The sequence below is a fragment of the Diadema setosum genome, chromosome 21 (genome assembly GCF_964275005.1).
Source record: "Diadema setosum chromosome 21, eeDiaSeto1, whole genome shotgun sequence".
In the NCBI taxonomy this organism is placed as follows: domain Eukaryota; kingdom Metazoa; phylum Echinodermata; class Echinoidea; order Diadematoida; family Diadematidae; genus Diadema; species Diadema setosum.
The window spans coordinates 18619617-18647268 of record NC_092705.1 but is presented as its reverse complement, the minus strand read 5'-3'; the positions used below and the strand labels follow the sequence as shown (position 1 = coordinate 18647268).

The window sequence follows — 27652 nt, the reverse complement described above, 5'->3', positions numbered from 1 at the left end:
ATTGCCCCCGATTACTTGAAAGATTTGTCTCATGATATTAAATGGCTAACTTCAGTCTGTGCGTGCGCAGCAGGTAGGTAGGGCCTGGCCGCAATCACTCGTGTTAGTCGTAGAGCATATTATTTTTAGCGACGCCGACAGGAAAGTCAACATCTACACTTACGCTTCCCGACATGTGATTTGTTTCCAATTAACGTGAGCTGTTGGATATGAATCATAAAGTATTTCCTGTGAGTTTGGTGCCATTGGCAAGGTGAATTTTGAGATATCTACATCAAGCTTGATCTACATGGATACGGAAGTACGCTAGCAGTAGCACTATACCTACACCAGCGCTGGGATCGCGAAGCGGCGACACTGTGTTAGAATCTACGTGGTCAGGCCACTCTTCCGAGATATGGGTCCTAGTAGGCCTACTGAAACAAACTGTTAGATCTAACATTAGTCCTTGGTGTAAATAACACCACTATGAGATTTATCTCGACTATAAAACATCGGAAATCCATAAATCAGATACCTTACCTGAAAAATCCAGCACAGGAACAACAGTGCCTGCAGGACAAGGGTCCAGATCTAGATCTGGAGTCTGGACTTTCGTCTGGACTTTCTTCAAGTTCTGGCAGCAGGGGTATGTAACGTTACGCTGTGCCTTATTACCGCTGTGCACATAGGGCCTACAGCTGCAATGTCGACCGTGAGTGAGTGTAGGGCCTACTCATCAAAACTTGGACTGCCATGTAGAACCTACTCCTTGACTGCTCAGTAGTCCTAGTTCTAGTTCTAGTATTTCAGAGTCTATGTGTACTGGGTACCGTTTTCATCTCACTAAGCGTAAATCGTGCGTGCCGTTGAAGAGAGTCTATCTACATTTGGATTTAGATTCACTCAGCCCTCATCTACGTTAGATAGTTTGAACTGGCGAACCATCGCTCGAATGATCATCAATGCGTAACGTTACTTACACACAGTCTTCTATGGGCAGCACGTTCGGATAACGATGCTAATTTCATTTTGCATATCTGGAATTTCCCCACAAGTTTTATCTAAATAAAAAGCTGTTGAAGAGATTGCTTTTAAAGATTAATATATATTGTTTAACATGTTTATTATAGCTCCATATTGCAATTATACTAAATAACAGCTTTTGCAGTACTTCGTGTGAGATTTCATCAGTAAATTGGCATTATGTAGTTCGTCTTGCTAATGTCGGAGTTGTGCACCAAGAGCACCTGTGACGTAGGCCAAATTGTGTGGATCGTTCCATGGCTTGCTCGTTTTCATTTTGTTCAAAAAACCATTACAGGCTTATCCTGGGTTTTACAATCCTCTCTTTCTAGTAGTAGGCATCAGAAAATGTAGATTAGAATTATCAGACAATTAGAAAATGTCAGTACAGTTTTCTTTTAAGTTGAGATATTAGCTTTGTAATTTGGATTTTCTGTCTTTGCTCTCTGTCAGACTGGCCTGGACCAAGAGGAGGATGAGTGGTGTATGCAGGCTAAGGAGCTCCTGATGGGATTTATCAATAAGATAGATTTGCCCAACAGGTAAGGGGAGATGGTACCTTGATCCTAGTAATGAAGTTGCTTGTATGTGTTGAGATACATGTACTTTCTGCCGTCTTATGCCAGAAATACCGTATCTGGGCAATTACCCCCAGAGGGCAATTACCCCCTGGCTAAATACTGGTTTAAAGGTAGGGAATCCCATTTGCATGCCTTAAATGAAGAGTTGTATAAATACAGTGGTATGTTGAAGAGAGTATCATTTTAGAAACTCCCATAAAGTATTGAAAGTGGAAGGTAACATTTAGTACATTTTTATTGACCGTTAGATTTTGAATTGAATTTTTTTCGGGGCTCACTGTAAATTCCAGTACATTACTAGGCTACCTTTGCAGACCCATGCACTGCATGTGTGTCCATCATGTATATTTTGTGAAGAAAGTTCATCAAAACTTACAAACATTTCTATATACATTCTTGCCACACACTCTATATGTTATTACATCAGCTCTTATACTTTTAGATTTGTGTTTATAGATAAAAAATATAGAAGACTGCAACAAAAAGGCTTAAGTGTGGCTGACACACAGAACTACTGAGTAGTTGAGTGTTGTGCATTATTCAAATTGTAGATAACTGTTGACTTCCAAATTTCTCAGCAGTGGCCTAATCAAGTCCCCTGAGGTTCATATTTAATGTTCTGCTGCATTTTGGGAGGTCTGTAAAAGGTATCCCCTACCTTTAATAGTGGTAAGGTTAGAGTAAAGATTAGGGTTAGGTTTAGGTGTAGGGTTAGGGTTAGGTTCAGGATTAGAATTATTATTAGGGCCAGGGGAAGGGTCCAGGGTTATTGCCTAGGGGGTTATTGCTGTAGACCCCAGAAATACAATTTGCCTTAACCCTAAAAGCGCCAGGGGTGGGGGGCGGAATCCGCCCCCCTCGACGTTTCGCGCTATAATTCTGTAACGCGAGAAGGCCTCGTTGCGAGGCTTCTTGACTTTGTTTGTTCAAGTCTCGCGCAACTTTTGAGACCAAATTTGTAACGTCCGCACATACTTTTGCGAAGCCACGCCCATTTTCGTAACGGAATGTCGCCCCAAAACGGGCACAATTTTGTGATTTTGTGTACATTTCCTACGGTAAATAGTGCTGTGTCATGAAAGTCATAAAACCCTGATTATTTTTAGAATTAATCACTTTCATTGATTAATTTTGTGCTAATTATGGTAGAAAAGTGGACAGTGACAATTTCCAATGAAAAAACAAAGAAAAAACAAAAGTTGACAAACAGAGAAATACATAAGAAATTCTGAAAACAGTAAAATACATAAGAATTGAAATGAGTTTTGGAAGTTTTTGTGATGTACAATTGTTGAATATGCTAAAACAGATTTACAGATCAAAAATTAGACTCTCAATGCTTTTAATTAGGCTAAAATACGATCTTGAGCTTAATTTGCATAATTAATTAATTAAAATTAGAAATTGATTGTTTCAAAAAATCTTATGACACAATCTTGTAGATTAAGACGTGGGTCTCACGCATGCAAAATTTCTTCTCAGGGGGGGGCGGAATCCATCTGAGCATAGCCAAAAAAGCCCGGCCCTTTTAGGGTTAAAGCCTTACAATTGTGGTGAGGGGTTTGTGTGGCACAGAGACGAACGCAACGCGCTGCCTCCCCCCATTCTGTATCAAATGTCGTGATACGGAATGAGAATAGCGCTGGCTCAATGGGTCAGCGAACACATACTGCGGCTCAAAATCACCTGACCCAAAATGGCTGTCCGATCCACGCAAGCTTCCGAATGGACGCACACTCACAATGTGGATGCACATGAAGAGAGGCCAAAAGAGCCACACGTTTCTGGCCTCTCTCCTCCAATCATCGCAGCTCGCGGTCACAATGTTTGTGTATGATGCATACACACACACACACACGCACACACACGCACACACACACACACACACACACACACACACACGTGTCTCAGTGGCAGCATTGTCCCACATGTTTATGGATATACAATATGCACAGCAGTCTGGCATTGCGCAATTGCATGCACAAATTCCGTTTGGAGGAGGAGTTTACAAAATAACGTACCGTTAGGGGTTAGGATCGTTTGACTTTAATTAAACTTACAGTACATTAAAGTACTAATCTGCCATGTAAAACACCTCCTACAAGACACAAACTTTCTGCAAGATGAATTATAGGTATGCCTTATTGTTTCTTATGAGTTTTTGTCAAGATATTCTATAAATGTGAGAGGGAAGCAAGAAGTTGAAAAACTAAGAATCATGCCCTGATGTGGCCCATGGAGCAAAGCAGTCTATTCACCATCACACACTCAAATTCTCCTATCACATATAAATGTAAGCATTTCGTTGCCAGCAGTCGGGTCCGTACGCTGGCCGTTTGCTACGTAAAAAGGAAGGAGGTGATCTTATAAACCGGCAGGCAAAATGCAGAAAGCCAAGCAGGGTCACATTTTCAGTGCTTAATTGTGCACGGGTATAGGCATGTGCAGAGCGTACAACGTATATGCAGTAATCCCATCTATTTTTACCTACATGTACTGCCAGCAGAGGTTATGTTTTCGGTTCTATTATGTTTGTCTGTCTGTCAATCTGTCAACTGTTGTGCATAAGATAACTCCAGAACAGATGAACAGGGTGTGTTCATAATGAGGTAAGAAAGAAACAGTTAAATTTGGGGGTCATTAAAGTCAAAGATTAATGTCATAAGGGTCGTAGAGACATAAAATAAGTAATCTCCCAATAACTCAACAGAGGATGATCAGATTTTCACCAAACTTGCAGGGTGTGTTTGTAATAAAGTAAGAAAGAAATGATTTCATTTTGGGAGTCATGAGGTCAAAGGTCATAGGGGTCATAAAGGGCATAAAATAAGCTTAATCTCTTAGTACCTCATGAACAGATGATCAAATTTTCACCAAACTTGCAGGTTGTGTTAATGATGAAGTAAGAAAGAAATAATTCAGTTTGGGGGTAATGAGGTCAAAAGTCATACTGTAGGGGTCATAAAGGACATAGAATTTAGCTTAATCTGTCGACTCAACAGTGCATGATCAAATTTTCACCAAAGATATTGTGTAGATGATCCTACGTATTCCTGTGTGTTTGTGTTGAAGATACTGCCTATGAAATGCCAATATTTTAATCATGGCTGCTTTGTGGAGGTCTACTCTGACTCTCTGAGTGCTCCTCTATCTATAGTTTAGAGTTTGGTCATAACAGATCGGGGAATATGCTTTGGGGACCAAAGTAGGACCCAATTTTCACATTTTCATCTTCTCCTTGAAAAGGTGTACATGTAGTTTAAAGTATTTAGATTTAGGTATTATCACTAGAGTTATACAATACGTATTTGTGCAAATGGGCACTACATGTATGTCACACTTGGAGACCCCCAGGAGCACAGTTACCTGTGTGTGTGTGGGGGGGACAAAACCCCCAAATTATGGAATCTTACAAATCTTATCTTGAACCTGAAGTGAGGAGCTGTAAAGTTGGTGTTAGGTGTATTGTTTATTTGGTGATTGCAAGTGTTGTAGAATGTACTCCATGCCCCCATATGTCCTCAAAGCTGCCCCCACCCCCAAGTTTGCTATGTTCTTTAGGTAATCGTCTGCAAGAATGTGTGGAAGTTGAACTGACCCCACCCCCTCCATCTTTTGTTTTCCAAGCACTTACAGAAATGAAAGTCATTAAGTCATTGCATATATGAAGCCTGTGCCAAGTTTATAATGACAAGCAATTTTTCAAAACCGCATTTTTTTTCTTCATTCCAGTCCCATTGATGATATCATTGATCAGCTGGGTGGGTCCAGTAGTGTTGCTGAGATGACTGGCAGGAGAGGTCGTGTCATTAAAGTCAGACACGGTCAGGATGCTGCTCAGTACCAGTTGAGAGTGGGAGACTCGGGAGATGTAGACAGTCTCAACGTCCAAGAGGTACTAAGTATGACACATTCTCTACGGAATTGCTAAATCAATGAGTGACAGTGAATACTATACATTCTCTTTGTACGTCATAGTATACCTGTCCAGTCTCCCATGTACATGTATTGCTAGTGGCTTTGTACTGCAAATTACAAGGAGTGGATTCACTTATCCATATGCACTGTGTGTCAAGGTAAACCTCTCCATATTATCCATTCTACCTTGCTCATAGCAGGAAATGTAGGAAGGATTTTATTGCTACAGTGTACATTGGTTGTGACTCTTACACGCAAGGCACACATGGGAATGTATGAAAGACTATCTGAGTCTCACACACATAGCCCTCTGTTATAACAACCCACTTTTGATTTGTGAATGTTCAAATCAAAGATACAGCATAATCCTGATTACATTCCATGCCATTTTTTATGCCTCTGCCACAAAGTGTCAGCGGAGGCATTATGTATCCGGGTTAACCGGCAATGTGTCCATCCGTAATCAATTTTGTGGACAGCATGACGTAAAAACCGTCTGAGGTATCCTAATGAAGCTTTGTATATGTACAACTGTATGTATGAGTGGACAAAGTTTGTGCATATCAACTTTTGGGTACAATGCCCAAGATGAAAGGTCAAAAGTCAAGGTCAAATTCTCAACATTTTTCTATTTCGCCCTTATCTGTGCAATGCCTGAAGATATTTTCTTGAAATTTAGTGTATGCATGTATTACCCAGTAAAGATTTTCCAGGGAAAGTTTTGGACCATGGCTTCAAATGTCAAAAGGTCAAGTAACAATGCTAAAATTTGATTTTTTTCTCTCGATATCTTGGAAGTGGCTCAAGGTATTTCATGAAACTTACATGTAATACATTATGCATGTACTGCCTGACAGTGATTCTCTTGGGACTTTAGGGATCGTGGGGTCGAGGGTCAAAGGTCAGAGTAAAATCTAATTATCAATATCAAAATTTTACTATTTCCTCCTTATCCATGCAATGCCTGAAGGTATTTTCTTGAAATGTAGTGAATACATGTATTATCAGATAAAGATTTTGTAAGGAAAGTTTTGGGCCATGGGTCAAACGGCAAAGGTCAAGCAAAAATGCTACAATCAAACTTTTTTCTCCATATCTTGGAAATGGCGCAAGATATATTCATGAAACTTAATACTTATGCATTGTGCTGCCTGACAGTGATTCTCTTGGAAATTTTTGGGCCATTGGATCAAAGGTCAAGGGTTAAATGTCTGGTTAAAATTCTACAATTTTGATAGTGCTAAAATTGCCCTTTTTCTCCATACCTTGGAGATTACTCAATGCATAAACTTAATAAAACAAGGTATATACATGCATTACTGCACCATGATTCTGTAGGGAAAGATTTTGGCCATGGGGTCAAAGGTCATGGGAAAAAGTTCAAATGTCACAATTTTTTCCATGTTTTGAAAAAAGTTCAAAATATTGTAATGAAAATGAATGTAGAAGCCCCAGTCACATACAAACACGGATCCTCAAGGATCTACACGGCAATCCCCGCATCATGCTGGCGATGATCTGGGGAGTTCCGGGATAAGTTTTACCCCAGATGGAGCGTTGATGAGTATTGATGACTGTACACACGGTATCAACACGGCAGCTACACGGATGAGACCGGTCCAGCACGGCATCTACATGACGCTTACACGGACCATGCCAGACCCACCTGGCAACTACAAGATGTATATGGTCCATGCAGGTAGAGCACGGCATCTACACGGACCAACACAGCAGCTACACATACCACACCGGCAGACAAAAATCTGCCATAAAATGCGAGCTGATTTTGGATTTTCAGCAATCTTCTACTCATTCTCATCATGAAGGGACCATGTAGATCCGTGTTTATCCCTGTAATGCCGTGTTTGAACGTGAGGGTCCGTGTAGTTGCCCTGTGGCTGCCGTTGAAGTCCATGTAGCTGCCTTCATGATCCGTGAGGTCCTTGATGGGAAAAAGTTAAGACCTCATGGACTGCCAAGAATACTCACGACACCTACACGATCATTTGAGGCAGCCACATGGACCTTCACGGCAATTACACAGCAGCCACATGAACCATCCCGGATTGCTCTGCCAACACGTCAGTCCACAAATGATGCCAGATGTTTTTGACCTCCAAAAACTGCCATGTTGACCTCCCGGACATTCAAGGACCTACACAGACCTTTAGGGACCTCCATGGATGTCCAAGGCGTCTCCTGGGATCACCCCGGAAGAGATCCGGGTGATCCAGCATGTATATGTGACTGGGGCTTTATCAGTTAGTGATTATTTGAAGAATTGTGGGCCATTAAGTGTCAAAGGACAAGGGTCAAAGATCAAGTGAAAATGCTCAAATCCCTAAATTCCTGTTCTTTTAAACACTGAAGTCATTCATCCAAATGAAACCTAGTTCAAGGAAAGTAAACACTTAACACATTTGTGACAAACATGTCATTTAATTTTTTTGCCAATCATGTGAAACTGTCATCTCACATTATCAAGACATACTCTAGACCTATTGGGAGGACCATGCATTATGACAAAAGCATACCAGTTGCCATAGCAACATTTCTAGTTTTCGTATGTTGTTACAGATCTGTCACCATTGACATCAGATGACCTTCTCTCAAATAAAGTTCAATTGCTGAACATGGTTCCCTTTCAATATATGTGACTGTGCATCACAAAACCAACAAAAAGTCAAATGTCTTGATTTTATATGATCAATGAGGACTCAAAATAGGTGAGACAGGTAAACCTAGTCAATCTTTTGAGTTTTTGTATTTTCTGAAAGAACATTTCTTCTGTCATTCTAAAGTTTGGGATCACAAAGTGAATGAGAAATTGTGTTTTTAGCAGTTTTTTCTAGAACACTTTCTTCTAAAATAGAGTGATTAGGTATGTCTTATAGGCCCCTTTTCTTAAAAACTCTTTACACACTCTTCGCTTTAAACTTTCACAGCTTTTGGGAGAATGATGCCACTGCTTTAAAGATGGTAGTAGTCATGTATAGAAAGTGCTAATCGAGCATGGTCAGTAGGAGCTAAATCTGATAATCCCTTCATTGTTGCCCTGTAGTTTTACATCCTGTTTTTTGTCCTATTCATTGCACAGAGCTGGGCTTGGTAAGATTTAAGTGCTTGAACAGATCCTGTACTTCAGAGCCTCTTTTCTCAGTACACACTTTTCCAGAGTGTGCACTTTCTGCCCATTGTATACTAGATGAGTTAGGAAAGTCCATTTGTGGAGATCCTAGAGTTACACATCATTTTACAGCTTAGAGTCTGCTCTTTCTGAATCTCCCCATAACTAAAAATCCATGTCTGGCGACATTTTGTTGATTTTGTGGTGGAGGGTCACATATGTTTGAAAATAAGTAATCGTTCCAGGCTACCTAGGTTTTCGTTGAAATCATGCTCAAAACACTGCAAATAATGACCACTACCTAATAGAATAAAAAAGACCAATGTCTCATTGACGTAAGGATCTTTAACAATTGTTTATTGCAGCGCAATCAATTCATGAGTGGCCACAAGCTGGTTGCCATTATATCTGATGCAGCCAGTACTGGGATTTCACTTCATTCAGACAACAGGGTGTGCAATCAGCGACGCCGTGTCCACTTGACTGTTGAATTGCCCTGGTCAGCTGACAAGGCTGTCCAGCAGATGGGAAGGTCTCACCGGTCAAATCAAAGCAGGTGTGATGTATTCAGTATGGTGTAGAAAAAACGTTTTTATTGGAAGGGTTACTACACACAGAGGTAATTTGTAATGCACTCTGTGCTGTGAAGATTTTCCCATGAAATATGAAAAAATGGGTGACGGAGCAAATTATCCACTCAAGTCTGTTAGCTCACCAGAGCCGAAGGCTCAAGTGAGCTATTGCAATGATCGCTCTTCTTCTGACGTCCGTCGTGCTTTGTCCGTTGTGCGTAAACTTTTTACATTTTCATCTTCTTTTTGAACTTAAACTTGAACTTCTTGAATAATGAATTTTGAATTTTCTCCAAACTTGGCAGGTAGCATCCCTAGTTGGATAGAATCTCAATTCCTTCAAATGGGCACCATGCCCCAGCTGGGGGGGCCTCCAGGGGGGCCCAACTCCCCCCCCCCCCAGGAATCTTTAAAGATTTTCTCTAGAACCGAAAATGATTGAGCTAAGTTGATACAATGAGTCAGTATATTGATGACTGTTGTTTCAAGTTTGTTCATGGCAGAATCAGGGACTTCAATTGTACATGTTCATATTCTTCTTGAAAACCCCTAGAATATTCACCAAACTGGGCAGGTAGCATGCCAGGGGGTTAAGATCTCAATTTGTTCAACTGGTCCCCATGCTCCCCTTGGGGGCCCCTTGGGGGCCCCTTGGGGGCCCCAACATTGAGGAATATTTACAAATCTTCTTCTCTAGAACCACAAGTGATAAAGCAAAGTTGATACCTTGAGTTTGTACATTGATGACTGTAGTTCCAAGTTTGTTCATTGCAGATCCAGCCCCCCCCCCCCCCCCCCCCCCCCCCCCCCCCCCCCCCGGAGTTGGAGAGGGGGGATCCAGATGCGGACCTAAATTGTACATTTTCACCTTCTTGCTGAAAACAACATAATGGATTTTCACCAAACGTGGCAAGTAGCATTCCTAGGGGAATCTCAAAGTGTTTGAATGGGCACCATGTTTTCCTTGGGGCCCCAGGGGGCCCAAGCCGCCTAAATTAAGGAAGATTCAGTAGTATTCTTCTCTAGAATCGGAAGTGATAGAGCTTTAGTCTTTTCTTTTTTCCAAACTGCATAGTCCAACTTTCCGCCCCAAGTTTCCAATTTTCTCAGGTAAGAGTCTGCAAGAATGCATGGAAGTAAACTTGCGGTACTCAGGTGTCATTATTCAAAAAACCCTTCCCCCGAAAAGCCATTTAAATGACCTGTGCATTGCGGTGGCATGTCTAATGAGTATTTCCTTTTTTTTACTTTTTGTTTTTGTTGTTTTTTTCCATCAAATTTGTCGCAGGAACTTTTTAAAGCATAATCAGGCCAAAATAAATCATTATCAGCCATTGAAAGTAAAAGTAATTATTTTTATATGAATTAATTGCAAAAACACAATTTACATTGGATTTGTACACAAAATCATGTTTTTGAGCAATTTTGGGAGGATGTACAATTACCAGTTTTCACACATTGTGGCACTCTTTCCCTTAGTACACATCAGGATGATCAAAGAAACCAGTTTCTTTCATGTCACCTCAAAGCCTGGTAAATTTCCCTTCAGGAAATGTATGGGTTGGTATACTTTTGACTGATATTTTGCATTTGACGAGGACATAAAGCGTAATTCGGTAAAAATGCTATTTTCACAATATTTTTTTGTTTTTCAAACCAATGATATGACTTTTTTAAGGTACGTGACATCTATTATCTGACCTTGTTCTGGATCTGATATATCTTGGGTATGTACCACAAAATTATAAGAAGTCTATGAAGATGCATAAAATTACAGAGAACAATTGAAATATCAAAGTCCTAAACAGACGAACATCCGTGATGCTTCTATCTCTATCGCTGCTGCAAATTCCACTTTGTTGTCCCGACTGTAACCTATACGAAAATTTGGTGTTCCACCTAATGTACATATCCTGCAAAAATTGTAGGTCTGTTGGCTGTACTTTCTATGTAACATTGTTTTATGCAAGATTATACTCAGTTTACTTCACAGAAGTTCGTCCACTATTTCCTAATAAAGATTGTAGCCCATTAAAGTTATTGGTGACATTGTTCTCAGTCGTAATCAGCTAAGATGTAGCCACATGGTAATATGTATGTTTTAAGTTTCTTTCTATCCCCTGTCAAATGCGAACCAAAATAACATTTTTGGACGAACCTCCAAGAAAAAAAGAATGTCCGTCATGATTGCGGAATTATCGAGTGGGATACCATCTTGCTTTGATGACGCAGGTGCATCCTATCTTTGGCTCTCTAGCCGAGGAGCTGCGTGCCATGTTTGGAGTAAACTGGGGCATGTCTGCAGTTTTTGGACTGTACGATTCACCGAAAACCAAGCAAATAGTGAATATTTTCTCTGAAAATCCACCTCCTACTTCCTGTCTGAGGAATATATATGTTCAAAAGGTGTCAAATTTCCGATAATTTTGCATTGAAAATACCTTTTCACAATTTTGAAAGAGTTCGGAAGGCTACGTACTCTTTATCGATTAGTTATCCGTCCTGGAACATGACCCCATTTTTAGAATGAACGTCCGTGACAATTTTAGCAAACGTCTGTGACGTAAACAGTCTGACCGATAGGGATAATTTGTCTCGAAAGTGTCCTTTATTTTTTCAAATTCAACTCAAATAGCGAAGGGTAAAGTTTTGCAAAGGAAACAATGAGCTTAGAGCAGCAGTCTCAGAATTTCTAAGACAGTATGTGATCATGATGAACAAACAGCTCAAAATTTATTTGCTATTTTACACTTGTATTCCCTCAAATTATATATATACTGCTAAATACTGAACACCAAGTTTTAGGAAACTGGAAGTTTGCGTAATCTGTAATTTCTGTGCATTTAAATTTCTTTCTGATGAGGTTTTGGAGACAATCTGCACTGTTATAAGTTCTAAAAGTTTCGCTCACGGACGTTCGGTCCGAGAACAGAAATATCTGATAACTACAATTATATCATTGTGTGATAAGTTAATGTTACTTTAAAATATTACTCAATTACTGATTATCTCATACCCAAAAGTGAATAACGTTAAGCATTCAATTTACCTGTAATAACAAAAGCAAAACGTTTTGCTCACGGACGTTCGTTGGTAGAAGAAGTCCATGGATTACATAGTAGGAGATAGAGGAACAGTGCCACTTTTTAGTGACAGATGCTCCCCATGTCTATCTTTTGTGTAAGGAAGCTGCCATCTCAAACAGAACACATCCATTTTTGGTCTCCATCACGGATGTTCGTTGTAATTACCATATATTCTATGCCTTTATACACTCTTATTTTTACCTTCACAACGATTTTTCTGTCATTCCCTATGTAGCCTGAACATGCTGCGACCAAAAAGAAAACAAAATAATTCCAAAAAGTGCTACGCAGTCACATTCGGAATATGATGCAATATTTGGTACCCTGGGGTACCAAATGAAAATTTGCCATTTTGTTGAATTAATTATTTTTTTTTCAGCGCTGTACCCTGGCTTACAAAAAAATGTGTCAAAATATTTTTTAGTATTATTATGCATTATATATTTGTGATTATGCAACAATTAATGCATGCAAGTGTACTTCGAAAAACACCTATGGTGCTAGTTCATTGCTACGACTTTGCCGTATCCGAATTCGGAATCGGCGTATCTGAATTCGGATACGCATTATAAAGTAATGGGCATGAGATGGCGCTGTACAACGCGGTACCCCGGGTTACAACGGTACCCCGGTGTACGGCGTGCCGAACCATATATTGAAAGAAAGAGGATGAAATGACGGAAGAAGCCTGTAATGGGCATGTGGCAAGGAGAAACGTAAAAGTTTAAAAAGAACATGGAAGCAGTTGAGTGAAAATGAGAAGAAATGGAGAAGGGATTGAGCTCCAACACGTGTGGAAAAGAACTGCCAGTGCACTCCCGTTATGCCAAATTCCTCTGGAGGGTCTGTTTTGGGGGGTTTTTATTCATCAAAATTTTGTCATAAGAGAACAAAAATAATGCAGTGCACAATTATTGTATGATGAAAACACGCAAACCTTGCATTTATCATTACATGGTGTTGTTTTTATACTCATCAATGAAAAGCAATGTTTATTTGCAAGTCTATCTCATGCATCTTTTTTTTTATTTTACATTTGAGAGACAGAGAGATCGTCAAGTTGTTGGTGCGTTTGTGCTTAGTTTGAAAACACATGTTTAACAAGTTATGATTTAGTAATAGGTTTAAGGTCGCAATTTGATACGTTCGCTATTCCAAAGATTCGTTACTCCGAATGTCCGTTATTCCCTGGATTCATTATTCCAAAGGTTTGTTATTCTGCGAATGAAAATGAAGAAGGCTCGTAATAAATTCAGGAGGTTTCTTGTTCCAAAGGTTCTTATTCCGAAAGTTTGTTTATCCGAAAATTAAATATTAACGTTCACTATTCTGAAGGTCCGTTCTTCTAAAAGTGGAATGGGCCCGATATTCGTTTAGTTGAAAACGATAGGAGGTTTTTAAATCTGGAGGCTTTGGTTGTTAATTTGTTCCTCCACATTTGGATTAACGAACCTTATTTCAAGTTCCAATTAACAAACCTTCCGATTAATCTGCGGAGATTCCTATCATTTACTGAATAACAAAGCTTCATGATTACGAACCTGAATTAATTTTTGGATTGAAAAACTGTATGAATAACGCGCCTTCGAAATAACGCACTACAAAATGTTCTTTATAAGGAACCATATTGTATAGTATCGAAGTCACAAACGTCAAATGTAAGTTATATGGACTTAGTGTGTTTTGTTATGACTAAACTTCGGAGTAACAAACCTCATGTCATTTCTGACTAATATGATAACACAAATTCTTGATGACAGTGTGTAAGGAGCAAACGCAAAGGGATTTCAGCCTAAACACACTGAAACGTGAAGCGTTTGCCCTCCACAGCTAAACTTCGTATTTCGATAACGGAACACATTTCTTTTGTTTTTCTTTGTCAATTCATCAATGATGTCATTTTCAGCTGTGACTGTGTTCGTTGTAAGCAAATTTTGCATTGTAGACTTTAGATAGCAAATTTAGGACCTGAATCTTTACTTCGTGATTACGCAATTTTGATAACTATATTCGATGTTAAGGACGTGCACTGTATCACGATTACATGGGAGCGTTCAATTTTCCAAATCAGTCAACTCTCAATGCGATCTTGTTTTATGTCTTTTTTTTTCACACGGACTTGGGTGAATAATAACTGATCTTCAGTTAAGACATTTAGACTTATAATGAAACATGTCAAAAACATCATTCAATTTATTTGTGTGATGGTATAATGAAAGCAATGTGTGTGGAAAATAGCTTTTTTGAATTTTCAGAGGATACCGATGGCCTGCTTACAACTGACAAGACATGACATTTCATTTGATTCTTTTAACCTGAAGTCTAAATTTACAAATGGTAGTTGTTATAATTGCTGAGTTACTGTAAATGATTTGCTTGATGGAACATACTAGTGACAAGGTTTAATGTTTTATCAGATGGACCATGTCACTGAGCTTACACATACGTTTATATGTCCATCTATATGAGAGATGGAAAAAGTGTTTTCTTTGATTCCTCAGCATGAAAAGAGAAACAAGCTTTTACAATTGAGAATAGGTGATAATTATTTAGAATTTTGCAGAGGAGTTTGTTCTCAACATGAAATCGCTGTTTGTTGTCAATAGAATGCGTTTCCAACTCCACAGAACTGCATTGTTCAATATCTTGTTTGCTCCAAATGTCCGTGAGCTATGTGCAAACCTCCTTGGTGAAAACTGTGCTATGTTTGTTTGGTTATAGAGACTGCCTAGATCAGTACGTCTTAAAAAAGCATCTTATTATTTGGGAGTAAGGATTAAAGTGTTCGATATTGAAATAAGGGGTCGAAATATTGAGTTTCTGTAAAATGCGCATCAATTGGATAAAGTGTTTGGCAAAAGAGTAATATTTCAACAGAAACAACAAATTTGGTTAACTCTTCAGTCGTCCACCATTACGTACAGGTTAAGAGTACAAGCTCAATATTTCTGCCAACACCCCTTAAGATATTTCATTACCATTCGGAACTGAATCAGATCGTTACACGCTATATTAAATGTTATTCAAATGTATTATGCAGGAGTATTCCTATAGGACGTTCGATGCTCTGAACATGCTCACACTTCCGTGGTGAATAAAAACTTGTTCCTCTGGGAAGATCCTGGTATAATTGGGTTCATAATAATGTAAAGCTTGATTTATACTCTTTCAGGTAAGATAAACGATTTTGAGTAATTCCTTCTTTTTAAATTTGGTGCTGTTTTGGCTCAATCGTACATCGTTCAAAATTTTGACCCATATACATGTACATGTATAAATATTGATACATGTACATACTGTATGTGATATTCACAAACTGTCTGAGAACTTGTCTGTAATGGCCAAATGTCTGATGACAGCTACTTTTTTCGCCTCCCTTGGTTTGATTGTATTAAGAAATTTAACTAATTTATATTATTAATTTACCATAACTAACTCTAGATATCGCCATGTGGAAGATGAAATTCTGAAACATTATTCTTAAACATGTTTCAAACAGTTCCTAAAAGTGTTAAATTGTTTTCAGTTTTACAGGATTCTTTGTCCATTTGGTGTGTAGTATTGCATAGTTGTAAGTAGCATGTAAACATAGCTTTTTTTTTTCGTTTTTTTTCATTTTCTTCATGGACCATGACATTTTAGTCAAGTGGCTGAAACTACTTACAGGTGTAGCTTATAAGCTGTGAGTTACTAATATCAATTCCAGGGACATAGTCCTGTAATCCATTGATCCTGGTTATTTTACAGCACATTTGTTTACCATGTACATGCTATCCAGTGAGCAAACTTTGCACCCACTTATCCCAAACATGAATGAGCAAGCACTGCCTGTATTCTTCCTTTTGACACCTGCTTTTTGTGTATTTCATTTTAGTGGCCCACTGTACAAACTCTTGACAACCAACCTGGGTGGAGAGAGGAGGTTTGCATCTGCTGTGGCAAGAAGATTACAGTCACTAGGTATTCCCCATACAAATTGTGTAAATCCATCCTATTGTGATACTTGACTTTAAGTCAACATGTTAAGTATCATGATGAGATGGATTTCTGTCATATCATGTGCCACTTTGCTCTGCCCAAGAACCTGGAAATTTGAGCCTTTCACTTTCATTAATATTTAATCAGCTCCATAAACCAGTCTTTATGGTACGTAAATGAGTAGCTTCATTTTATAAAGTATTTTAGCTTTTTGTAATACCAAAGTTGGCAATATATATTAACTACCCAAAGGACTTGCCTTCTAGTCAAATTTGATGATTAAGATATCATTGAGACATGGTGCTATTATTGTCAGATGTCATTTTATTTGGTCCTGTTGACCAGGTGCCCTCACCCAAGGGGATAGGCGGGCAGCTACTGGGGCTGACCTCACTCAGTTCAACCTGGACACACCCTATGGACGTTCAGCCTTGCGCATCATGTACTTTGCAATCAGCAAGGTATGAATGTAGCCCTAGTGTAGAGCCCATGTAGAGATTACAGTAGTACCAGACATTGGGTATTAGCATATTCCTTTCCTTTTTTCCGCAAAAAAATGCCACATGTGTAATGGCTTTGGACAGTTTTGATGTTTCATTCCCCCCCCCCCCAAAAAAAAGATAAAAATAATGAAAAAACAAACAAAAACCAACCATATACATGTATATTCGGAAATAAACCTATAATGTCAAGTTGTTTGATGTCACAATGCAAAAATGGTCTTGGTAATGTGGTACGCGCCGGCTGAGATAATACATTGTAGGTCTTGGTAATGTGCAAAAACATGCATCCAATTTGTCGCAATTAATGTCGCAGCATATACATCAATATCCGAGAACGAACTCATATGCAACAAAATCTTTTTGTGGCGTACTAATTAACAGATTAAATGAGATTTTATTGAAATTTAAATGAAATTCAAATTTAAGTTAAAGATTTAAATTGAAATTTAACATTGAAGTTTAATCACAATTCTACGAAGTACTAAGCCTAATATAAGGAATCATGTCTGGGTTGCACACCTGTCACCGGTCGAAAATTGCCACACATTCAAAGTATAATGTTGTTCATTCATATGCAAATGTGTACCTGCTCTGGCAATGTATAAGTAGCCTGCTCATGTCCATACATGTCAGTATTGAAAGCCAGACTCATTCAACCACGCTAAGGGCGGGCATGAAATCATCCATCACATACATGACTCAATCCAAATTCACTTTAAATAACTGTACACTTATTTCCATCAAGAGACGGGATGTACTGTCAGATGGGACATGATTCCTCATATTAGGCTTAGTACTTTGTAGAATCGTTGTTAAACTTTAATGTTGAATATCATTTAAATCTTGTTTGATCTGTTAATTCTACCTCGTACAGCTTAATTTACTCAGCATCATCTGTGGGATTTTGAAGACGGTTGAAAGAGACTAGAAATGCGAAGTAATTTGTTTGGGCATGATCAAACTTTATTCATGGAAGGGCTTCACTGCCTGTCTTATGACTCACAAAATCGAGAAAGGCAAAAGTAACGTTATGCTCGCTCAAGCGATGAAATGTCAAGTGACTGTTTCTTCAGTTCAATAGGCTTCTGATAAAATGTTGCTAAAGTTCTAGCGGAGTCCCATCCCGCTGTAGAAGGTATGATGTAGAGGCTGTGCGAGTACTGTGCACTTTGTATATAGCTGTGTTGATACCAGATATCTGGAGAACACTTTTAAGCCATCTCCTGATCATTTGGGGGGAAATGTTGTGATGAGGGCAATTGATGGAAAGGATGAGGTACTGTTTCCCGCTTTAAAAGCTTACAGTCCTGCGAAGACAGTCGTGTAGCATTTGAAGGACACAGATTCAGCCATCATCTGGGTATGCTGACAGTTGTATTGCTGTAGCAAGTTTCCAGGGCTTGCTGGTTTTTGTGGTGTGGTAGACCGAGAAGGTAACTGATGACTTTGACACCAATGAGTTGTGTAGAGCTATGTATGCAATAGTATGGGCCCTCTGACTGAAGACGAGGGCAATAAGCATGACGAGTTTGTGAGACAACTGTTCCAGCAAAATCTTGGCATTAGGACCGAGCGTATGAAGGTAGTTCAAAACCTCGGTGACGTCTCAGGTAGAGGTGTATCAAGGTCGCGGCAGTCTAGAGTTGAAAACTCATCTCATTAATTGTATTATGAGTGGGTGTGATACGACTGGGTGGCCATCGCACAGGAGTAGGAATGAAGATAGTGAGCTACATATTACTACTTAGTAATCAGGGTGCTGTATGCTGCTCTGGCTTGAAACTCCACTAAAAAATTAAGAACAGTGATTTACATCTGAGCAAAGTGGATCGCTTTTACACTTACAACAGAAACATTGCTATCTCCTAAAGGCTGAATTGTAGCACTTCATAGTTGACTCTCTCCATGACCAGATGATGATTTTGGAAGCTGCGTGCGAAAGGCCTCTGATGCGTGAGCATTACCGGACACATGACATGCCACAATCATCTGGTGATGTGGTAACAGATGTGGGCTGTTAGAGGAAGGGAGAGATAAAATTCTGTCAATAAGAGGCATGATTACTGTGCTTTGTCTAATAGGGAAAGGATCGTTTCAAAGTCACCTTGATTGCATTGTAAAGCATCATTTCTCAGTTTCAAAGTCTCCCCTTAACTCTTTATGTGCCACGTTCGCACCTCCGACTCAGTCGACGGCGTGCCAACTTCGCATATTCTGCTCAACAAACAAAGCCGCCAAGACCGATCGATAAACCGCTAATTACTGCTAATCCCGCGGCACAATGAAAGCGTTTCTCGTGCTTTTGTTCCTCTCATATACGGCTTGCATTCTATGTGGTGATCGACTATCAAGCGATGTTCCCAACTAGTTTTGCTCGTACATTCTAAGTTTCTGTCACGGTTTAATGTGCCAAAGTCATGCCTTTATAGTAATGTAGCAACTGGTCATTAAAAGAAAAATTTAACATAGAGTCGTCATACAATTTATATCGAAACAAAGCTTGGCATTCCTCTTTAACTTTGCCTACTATTATGCCCATCTTAACAGAAATTTGTAGAAGTTATACAACTTGGAAAAACAGAATTCTTTCTCAAAGCATGACTACCTTCGTGTCTCAGAATAACGTGGCACACAGGGGGTTTCCACCATGGCACATAAAGAGTTAAGAAACAGCAATTTCTGCTGCAAGAACGAGCCCAAGAGCACAAGTGTAGACCTATTGGAAGAATAATGTGATATAGGGAAGGCATACCAGTGGCCATAATGTAGTGACATTTAGAGTCTTTCTTTTAATGCTGGATATTTTTGTTCTGTTGAGTGCTGTGCACGTTTGTCATCCTTTACAACAACAACAACAAAACCAAAACAAACAAACCCATATTTGTTGGTGTTCACATTGTATTGACCAGTTTCATTGTTGCATATCCACATTATACATTCTCCAGCTAACTTTATTTCATGCAACATGTACTTTATACATTGTAACAAGTCTGTCATAAGTTAATCTTTCAAACTGTGGTATTGTGATATTTCTGTTGTTCTTTTATTCATCAATATAGTTGTTAGTTGTCTTATAATTTAACCTCAACTCATCATGTGTTTGTTTTGGTTTTTTTTTTTAAATCTACCAGAGGCAGCTGGTTTCAGGGGTGGTACTGACTGACATGACCAAGGGATCGATGGACTTCGCAACATTCAACAGTCACATGAGGGTTAGTTGACTGGGAAATAGGAATCATGCTTTTGTTGCCATGCAATCCTTCATATCTGTAGGGCAGATTTTTTTATGCTGTTAAAGGGAAATTTATCCCAACTATGTTGGTTCAGTACACGAGGGGAATTCCTCATAATATCACTTTTCAAGCATAATGAAAGAGCTTGTAACTTGCCTCCGTCAGAAGGCAGACATGATATTACCCTTAACATATCCAGAGAATGTGTACTTTTCATGTAAAAATAATAATAAATAGATAAATAAATTTATCAGAATTTTCGTTACATTTTTTTTTGTATCATTCCCTGTTGTGTCATCATGGACTGTTGTAGCCCTCTTATCCAGTGATGATGGTACATGGATTAAACCCATACTTTAAATTTCATAATTTTTGAATGGATTGTTTGATTTTTCCTCAAACTTCAGTGATGTGTTCTTATAATATTTTTGCTTTCACTGAATGCACATATGTCAGGGGTAAATTTTCCTGTAATGTAAGTATAAAGTTTAGTAACATATCTCTCACTATGGGAGTTGCATGTTCAGATATCTGAGGGATGTTCACCACAAGTTTCCAATGTTCTCGGGTAAGAGTCTGCAAGAATGCATGGAAGGTGAACTGGCGATACTCAGGTGAGCGCGAAACCCCCGGGTCTCTTGTTTCATTACTTCTGTCTAAAGCATTTCCTTTGAGAACATCGAGCACTCTTCATAGTAGGATAGAATCACCAAGTGTGTATATACATTACAAATATATATACAAGTTATATATATTCATTTGCCAAAACATGGCAACAAATAACATGTCAACTGATTGACAAATTACCCTACATCGACATAAAATAACATGTCAACCACAAATTCCATGAATGGACTCCTCACCTTGCTTAAAATTGGTAGTGCTAAAAAGAATAACAGTAATTTGAATAGTGGTATTACCTTTTGAGCTCACTTTTATTGCCATAGAATCTGGCGATCAAACCAGGTAGTTGTTATGCAATGTGATAAACAGTGGCACACATTTGCCAGTGAGTGTTTCTCCATTAATTCCTTCAAATTCAACACATGGATGATGATGCCAGATATTGTTTCGGCTGCCAGGTGAGGGCACACAGTTTGCCTTTGACTTGATAATGGGACACAAACTTTAACACTGGACAAACTTTACTGCACTGATTACATTCACTTCACCAAAATTATACTCCATGACCTATGACCTATAGTCTTTGACTTATCGGTAACTAGGAAAAAGAGCTGATTTATTCTGGTAAATAAATGTATAAATGTTACACGAGTTTAAAAGCCATGTGAACTGTACAAATGGCATGTGTCGAAATATCAAGGAACATAACGGAACAGTCAAACCTTGTAGTGGGGCAGATATGTAACAAAAATTGGTTGAAATGCTCACATCCGGCGGAAAGTGTGAAATTTTGCATATTGAGGTATTTCGAGGCGCTGATTTCAAAAATTGCCGGATCCAAGAGATCTGGCCACGGGATCGGCCGCCATTTTGAATTCCAATATGGCCGCCATGACGAAACGACGAAAATCCCTGTATCTTTGGTTCCACATGACCTGTAGCACTGGTATTTGCTTCACAAGGGTATTTCGACATTCTCAGTTCAATAATGGATTGATATTAGATGTCTAACAAACCACACGGCCGCCATTTTGAATTCCAAGATGGCCGCTAAGACAAAACGTTGAAAAGCCCTATCTTGAGTTCTAAATGTCAAACGGAGCTCAAATTTGGTGCACCAAGGTATGTGAACATAAAAAAGTAAATAAAAGATAAATTTGTCATTCCAGACAAGCTGCATGGCCGCCATTTTGAATTCCAATATGGCCGCCCAGACAAAGTGTTGAAAATCCCTATCTAGAGTTGTAAATGAAGAGGCATGGGCACTTAGCACACAAAAGTATGTTAACATGTTGGATTCAATAATGGATAAATTCAAAATGTCCGGCAAGCTGCATGGCCGCCATCTTGAATTTCAATGTGGCCGCCCAGACAAAAATCTTGAAATCCCCTATCTTGAGTTTCAAATGGCAAATAGAGGGAAATTTTGTTGCCGCATTGCTGCACACATTTTTTATGCATTGTGTTTGCCCTATATCTTACAGCAATAATCAACAGTTGTGCAGCCATACGTTTCAGTTTCAGTATCAGTTTCAACTTATTTAATTTTGATTACGGCAATTTGCTTCAGCAAAGCTGTTCTGAAAATCCGTGAACAACATAAAAATAGCAGAAATAGATACAAACTACATATATAATAATAAAGAAAGTAACAAGTGTCAGGTAACAACAAAAACAACGAAACATTTTAAAAAGTAGAGCAAAAAGAATAAAGGAAAACTGACCAAAAAGCTACAGTAACATAATATTTCGACAATATCAAATAGAGACAGAGAGAGAAAAAAAAAAAGAGAGAAAAAAAATCCTGAGCAGTTGCTTAGGCTACAGCAGAGATATGTCAAGAGCTCGTTTGAAACTGGACAGAGAGAGCCTACATTTCAAATCATAAGTTAACCGTTTCCAACTCTGGCCTCCTCGAAAAGAAAGAGTTCTTTTCCCAACTTCTGTTCTTGCCTTACATAATATAAATTCTTCACACTGTTTCGAATGCCTTTATGAGGTCAATAAAGACCATTCCAACCATTTCAACCTTATCAACCTTATCTAAGTTATGGAGCATTTCTTCTTTGACACAAAGGAAAGCAGTCATAGTGGAATGGGCAGGTCTGAAACCTGATTGATTTGGGTTTATGATATAATTTCTATTCAAATAATCATACAACTGGTTAAAGTTGAGTTTTTCAATTAACTTTGTAATAGCAGACTAAATAGATATGAGTTTTTAATTACCCATCTCACTTCGACTGCCACTTTTATACACTGGCACAACTTTTGAGACCTTCGATTGTTCTCGAATGCAACCACAATTCGATGAAAGATTACTTATATTCCGAAGTGGTTTTAGAATTATATGCATAACAGGTTTTACCAATGTTATTGGTATAGTGTCCATTCCATATGAGTTTTTCATTGGCATACTTTTAACCGCTGTCACAATGTCTTCTTCAGTCACATCTTCAAATGAGAACAAGGAACTCCTTTTCAATCTCATCTTCTACTGCTCATCACGAAAGCATTGTCCTGAGCAGACACATAGTTCTGTGCATGGTAGATTGGCTGCAGAACATCTGCAATTTCCAGCACACCGTTTTTAGCTCACCTGAGCCAAAGGCTCAAGTGAGCTATTGCGATCGCCCTTCATCCGGCGTGCGTCGTGCGTCGTCCGTCGTGCGTCGTGCGTCATGCGTCGTGCGTAAACTTTTTACATTTTCATCTTCTTCTTGAAAACCCCAAGACCGATTTTCATCAAACTTGGCAGGTAGCATCCCTAGGGGGTTAGGAACTCAATTTCTTCAAATGGGCACCATGCCCCACCCAGGGGGCCCCCAGGGGGGCCCAAACCCCCCCCCCCCAAAAAAAAAAATTAAGGAATCTGTAAAAATCTTCTTCTCTAGAACCAGAAGTGATAGAGCTAAGTTAATACTATGAGTTAGTACATTGATGACTGTAGTTTCAAGTTTGTTCATGGCAGAATCAGGGGTGCCCCCCTTGGGACCCAGGGGAGGGGGGGTGGGGAGGGGTCCTAATGGGGCCTAAATTGTACATTTTCATCTTCTTCTTGAGAACCCCTTGACCCATTTTCACCAAACTTGGCAGGTAGCATCCCTAGGGGGTTAGGATCTCAATTTCTTCAAATGGGCACCATGCCCCACCCAGGGGGCCCCCAGGGGGGCCCACCCCCCCCCAAAATTAAGGAATCTGTAAAAATCTTCTTCTCTAGAATTAGAAGTGATAGAGCTAAGTTAATACTATGAGTTAGTACATTGATGACTGTAGTTTCAAGTTTGTTCATGGCAGAATCAGGGGTGCCCCCCTTGGGACCCAGGGGAGGGGGGGGGGGGGTGGGGAGGGGTCCTAATGGGGCCTAAATTGTACATTTTCATCTTCTTCTTGAGAACCCCTTGACCCATTTTCACCAAACTTGGCAGGTAGCATCCCTAGGGGGTTAGGATCTCAATTTGTTAAAATGGGCACCATGCCCCACCCAGGGGGCCCTCAGGGGGGCCCAAACCCCCCAAAATGAAGGAATCTTTAAAAATCTTCTCTAGAATCAGAAGTTATAGCGCTAAGATAATACTATGAGTGAGTACATTAATGAAGTAGAGTTTGTTCATAGCAGATCCAGGGGTGCCCCTCTTGGGGGTGGGGGGGGGGGGTGGGAAGGTCCAAATTAAATGGGGGCCTGGATTGTACATTTTCATCTTCTTCCTCAAAACCGCATGATTGATTTTCGTCAAACTTGGCAGGTAGCATCCCTAGGGGGTCAGGATCTCAATTTATCAAAATGGGCACCATGCCACACCCAGAGGGCCCCAGGGGGCCCCAATCCCCCCAAATTAAGGAATCTTAAAAAATTTGGGCCCTTATTGTACATTTTCATCTTCTACTTGAGAATGCGTGGTCAGATTTTAGTAGAGCTGTGAATAATTTAGATTAGTGACTGCGTGAAAGGTGAACTTGCGATACTCAGGTGAGCGCTAGACCCGCGGGTCTCTTGTTTACACTTGCACTTGACCAGCTCTTGGCACCCATTTGACGCTTCTGGCATTACTGTCCAGAATGGATGCCAGACATCTTCGTCATCTTTTGCCCATCCCCAATCTGCAGGTGAAGGCAGCTCTGGGTTTGCAACTTGGGACTGTCCCCATACGTGAAAACTGGAAAACTGGAAAACTGCCCTTTTCACATGTTGACGAAGGGCCTCCATTGTAGGTGGAATATTCTCCAATTGCCGGCTTCCCTGAGCAAACAGTTGCTTGCGAGCCTCGTTCACTTTCTTAAGAGGGGAAGTTCTACTGTACAGGACAACGAAGAACCTCTCCATGTTGTCCATGTCATCGTTTGTCACTTCTGCTGGTGCATTTGAGAGACGACTGAAGACCTCCGTCAAGTTTGGCATGGAATTCCATGTGTCCCACACTTTCTTTTTGCCAATGCCAGAGAGAGCAGAAACAGTATCGCATCCGGAAACAGCGTGCAGGAAGAGAAGCCCCCATGAGCGTTCAGGACCAATGTGAGTCGAAATAGTGTGAGCAGCAATGTGCCTAAAGTTCTTGCCATGACCAAATGACAACCACATTGCACAACCTTCCATTTTGCTCGCCATTGCGATAGCCAATACAACCACATCCGTGTCAGTTGCTTGAATGGTGATACTTCGATAGCCCTTCAGATATGCATGCCAAGCATGGAGCAGCATTCTCGAATCAGCTTCTTCATGTGTATATTAAGGTTGAATTTGACAAACATCAGAAGTGGGCTTTGATTTAACCTCGTGTTCATGTGTTGTAAGTAGTGTCTTTCCGTCTGGAACCATCATCATTTGCAGAGCAGCTGCAAGGAAACTGAACAGTGTCTTTTTGTTTGAATCTAGCCGAAGGAAGTTGCTCCAGTTTTGTGGCACGGATGTCTGTTCAGTTAGATGGAGAGGTGTGCCAGTTCCACGACCAAGCCTGGTACCACCTTTGAGACTGTCCGTTCTGTAGGTGTCCCACACCACGTCGACACGCGTCACTGTCTTCTCGTTTAATTTTCGAGCAATGTATGGAAGGAACTGCTTCCGTGCGTAGTCACCAAAGTCCTCACCACACTGTTGGCCTTCTTGGGATCTAACTGATGTACTAAGGCAGCCCCATCGACAATAAAAACTTCTGTCTTGGGTGTATCATGAGGTCGTGGTGCTAAGGCTTCCAGACATGGTACAAGATCTGCTTTTGTGGTCGCTGGGCGCATTGTGTTGATATCTACAGCCCGTGCCGGGGGCCAACCATGACACTCGTGTGCAAAGAATGCATCAAGATCACCATCCCTAGCTTGGCATGAAATGTACATGCGGGAGAACAGCTCAACATTACTTTTCACGTTTGTGATATTTGTCTGAGACTTTCTAGGTGATTTCTTGGGCTTTGATCTGAACAGAGGAAGATTGTTCTTTGTGATGTTGTCATAGAAATCAACAGATGGGTCTTTGATTCTCTTCTCAACAAATTCTGCAAATTGTGCTTTGCCAGTTTCCTCAATGGATCGCATTGCGGCAAACACCTCATCAGGCATGATGACCTTGGTGTCAAGCACATACAGGTCCTTACTCTCTTCTTTGAAAGGGTTTCCTAGTTTTTCAAACGAATCGATTGCATTACTGATGTCTGTTGCAAACGATTTCTGGAAACTAGGCAATTGTTCGTGGTGGCGGACATCAGTTTCCTTCTGTGTCTGAAGCAGGTCCTCAAATTCACTGCCTATTCTTGCTATTTCTGAGCCAGCCACCATCCATCGGCGAAGAGCTGCTTCATTCTCGGTGATCCCGATGACTCCACCATCACCTTTCACTATGGAGTTCTGTTGTTCGTGTATCTGATCGTGTGCCAGACAGGAGAACATGTGAGATGACTTCTGAGTAACGAAGTTCTCCTCGACGAATGCATGGTGGATGTCCTCGGCATTGGTGGGAAGTTCCTGAAGGTCTGTTACATGAACTGTTAACCGTCTGGCATAATGGAAGTGGTCCATGGCAAACATCCATGGGATAATTGCTGTAAGGGTCTCCACATAGAGCAAGTAGTTTGCTTCCCGTTGTGATCTAATGAATGCCAAAAGAATGAATGCCAAATCCAACTGCAGGACTTTGTTCCAGTAACAAAACTGGGGATACTCTCTAGCCATCGTCTGGCTCCAAAGATGAAATGTTCGCAAATTCTCAGTTGCTCATGTCATTTGGTAGTCATTGTATGCTTTTCGCTGCAAAGCGTACAATGATGCCGCGGTGACTTGGTGTGCCCATTGTGACCGCGATGTTTGCAAACCTTTCTGAAGACTCTCAGCTCTTCCTTCCGTTGATACACCTGCACTGGTCATTACACTAGTCCAACCACTCCCATCGAGGAAGTCGCCAATGACCTTTAGCAAAGCCATCTCCACATGAAGTCCTCCAAGCATCACCACAAATTTGTCTTCACCATACATGCTTGGCCATGTCCACTGGATCTTCTTTGCAATAGCATAGATGGGTTGATCAACTGTCAGAACCGGAACTTGTCCTGGGTTAACTAATTCGGTTGCCTGCTTGATTAGGTTCATGCCATGTTTCACCATTGTTAAAGTGTGTGAGCACTCTCACGAAAAAGAGGTAACAACCCTGTAATTGCAGGTGGCCGAGGAGCTTCATCCTATAGATGTGTCATGTACGCTGACAAGGAGATATTCTCTTCAATCTCATGAGCTTTCATCTCCAGCAGACTTTGTACAAACGAAAGCCACTCTTTTTCTTTGTCCTGTATTCCATTGGGTACACTTGGAGTGGGCGAACTCTTGGGTTTCCTTGGAATAGGAAGATGAGATAGAAATGCTGCAGGAGGCGCATCACAATAAGATTCAGGCAAGGCGATTATGGCTTTGGGGCGCGTTTTATTCTCACTCTCAGCAACATTTTCATGATTTCGAATGGTACCTCGATTGCCCTGTGACACATGTTGCGTCAGTGATATCGCGGTTCCATGAAATGAACTTCGTGCTGATACTGATGATGG

At 40.2% G+C, this 27652-nt stretch overlaps 1 protein-coding gene across 1 annotated transcript in view; it reads left to right on the top strand.

The window, feature by feature from the left end:
* The window catches only part of LOC140244701 (uncharacterized), a 245979-nt gene that overhangs the window by 160097 nt on the left and 58230 nt on the right, over positions 1-27652 (top strand). Inside the window, exons 16-21 of the mRNA XM_072324317.1 lie at positions 1459-1547; positions 5319-5481; positions 8997-9187; positions 16164-16249; positions 16613-16728; positions 19902-19982. Of these exons, the coding sequence (XP_072180418.1) occupies positions 1459-1547; positions 5319-5481; positions 8997-9187; positions 16164-16249; positions 16613-16728; positions 19902-19982 (726 nt within the window). The remainder of the gene's footprint in view (positions 1-1458; positions 1548-5318; positions 5482-8996; positions 9188-16163; positions 16250-16612; positions 16729-19901; positions 19983-27652) is intronic.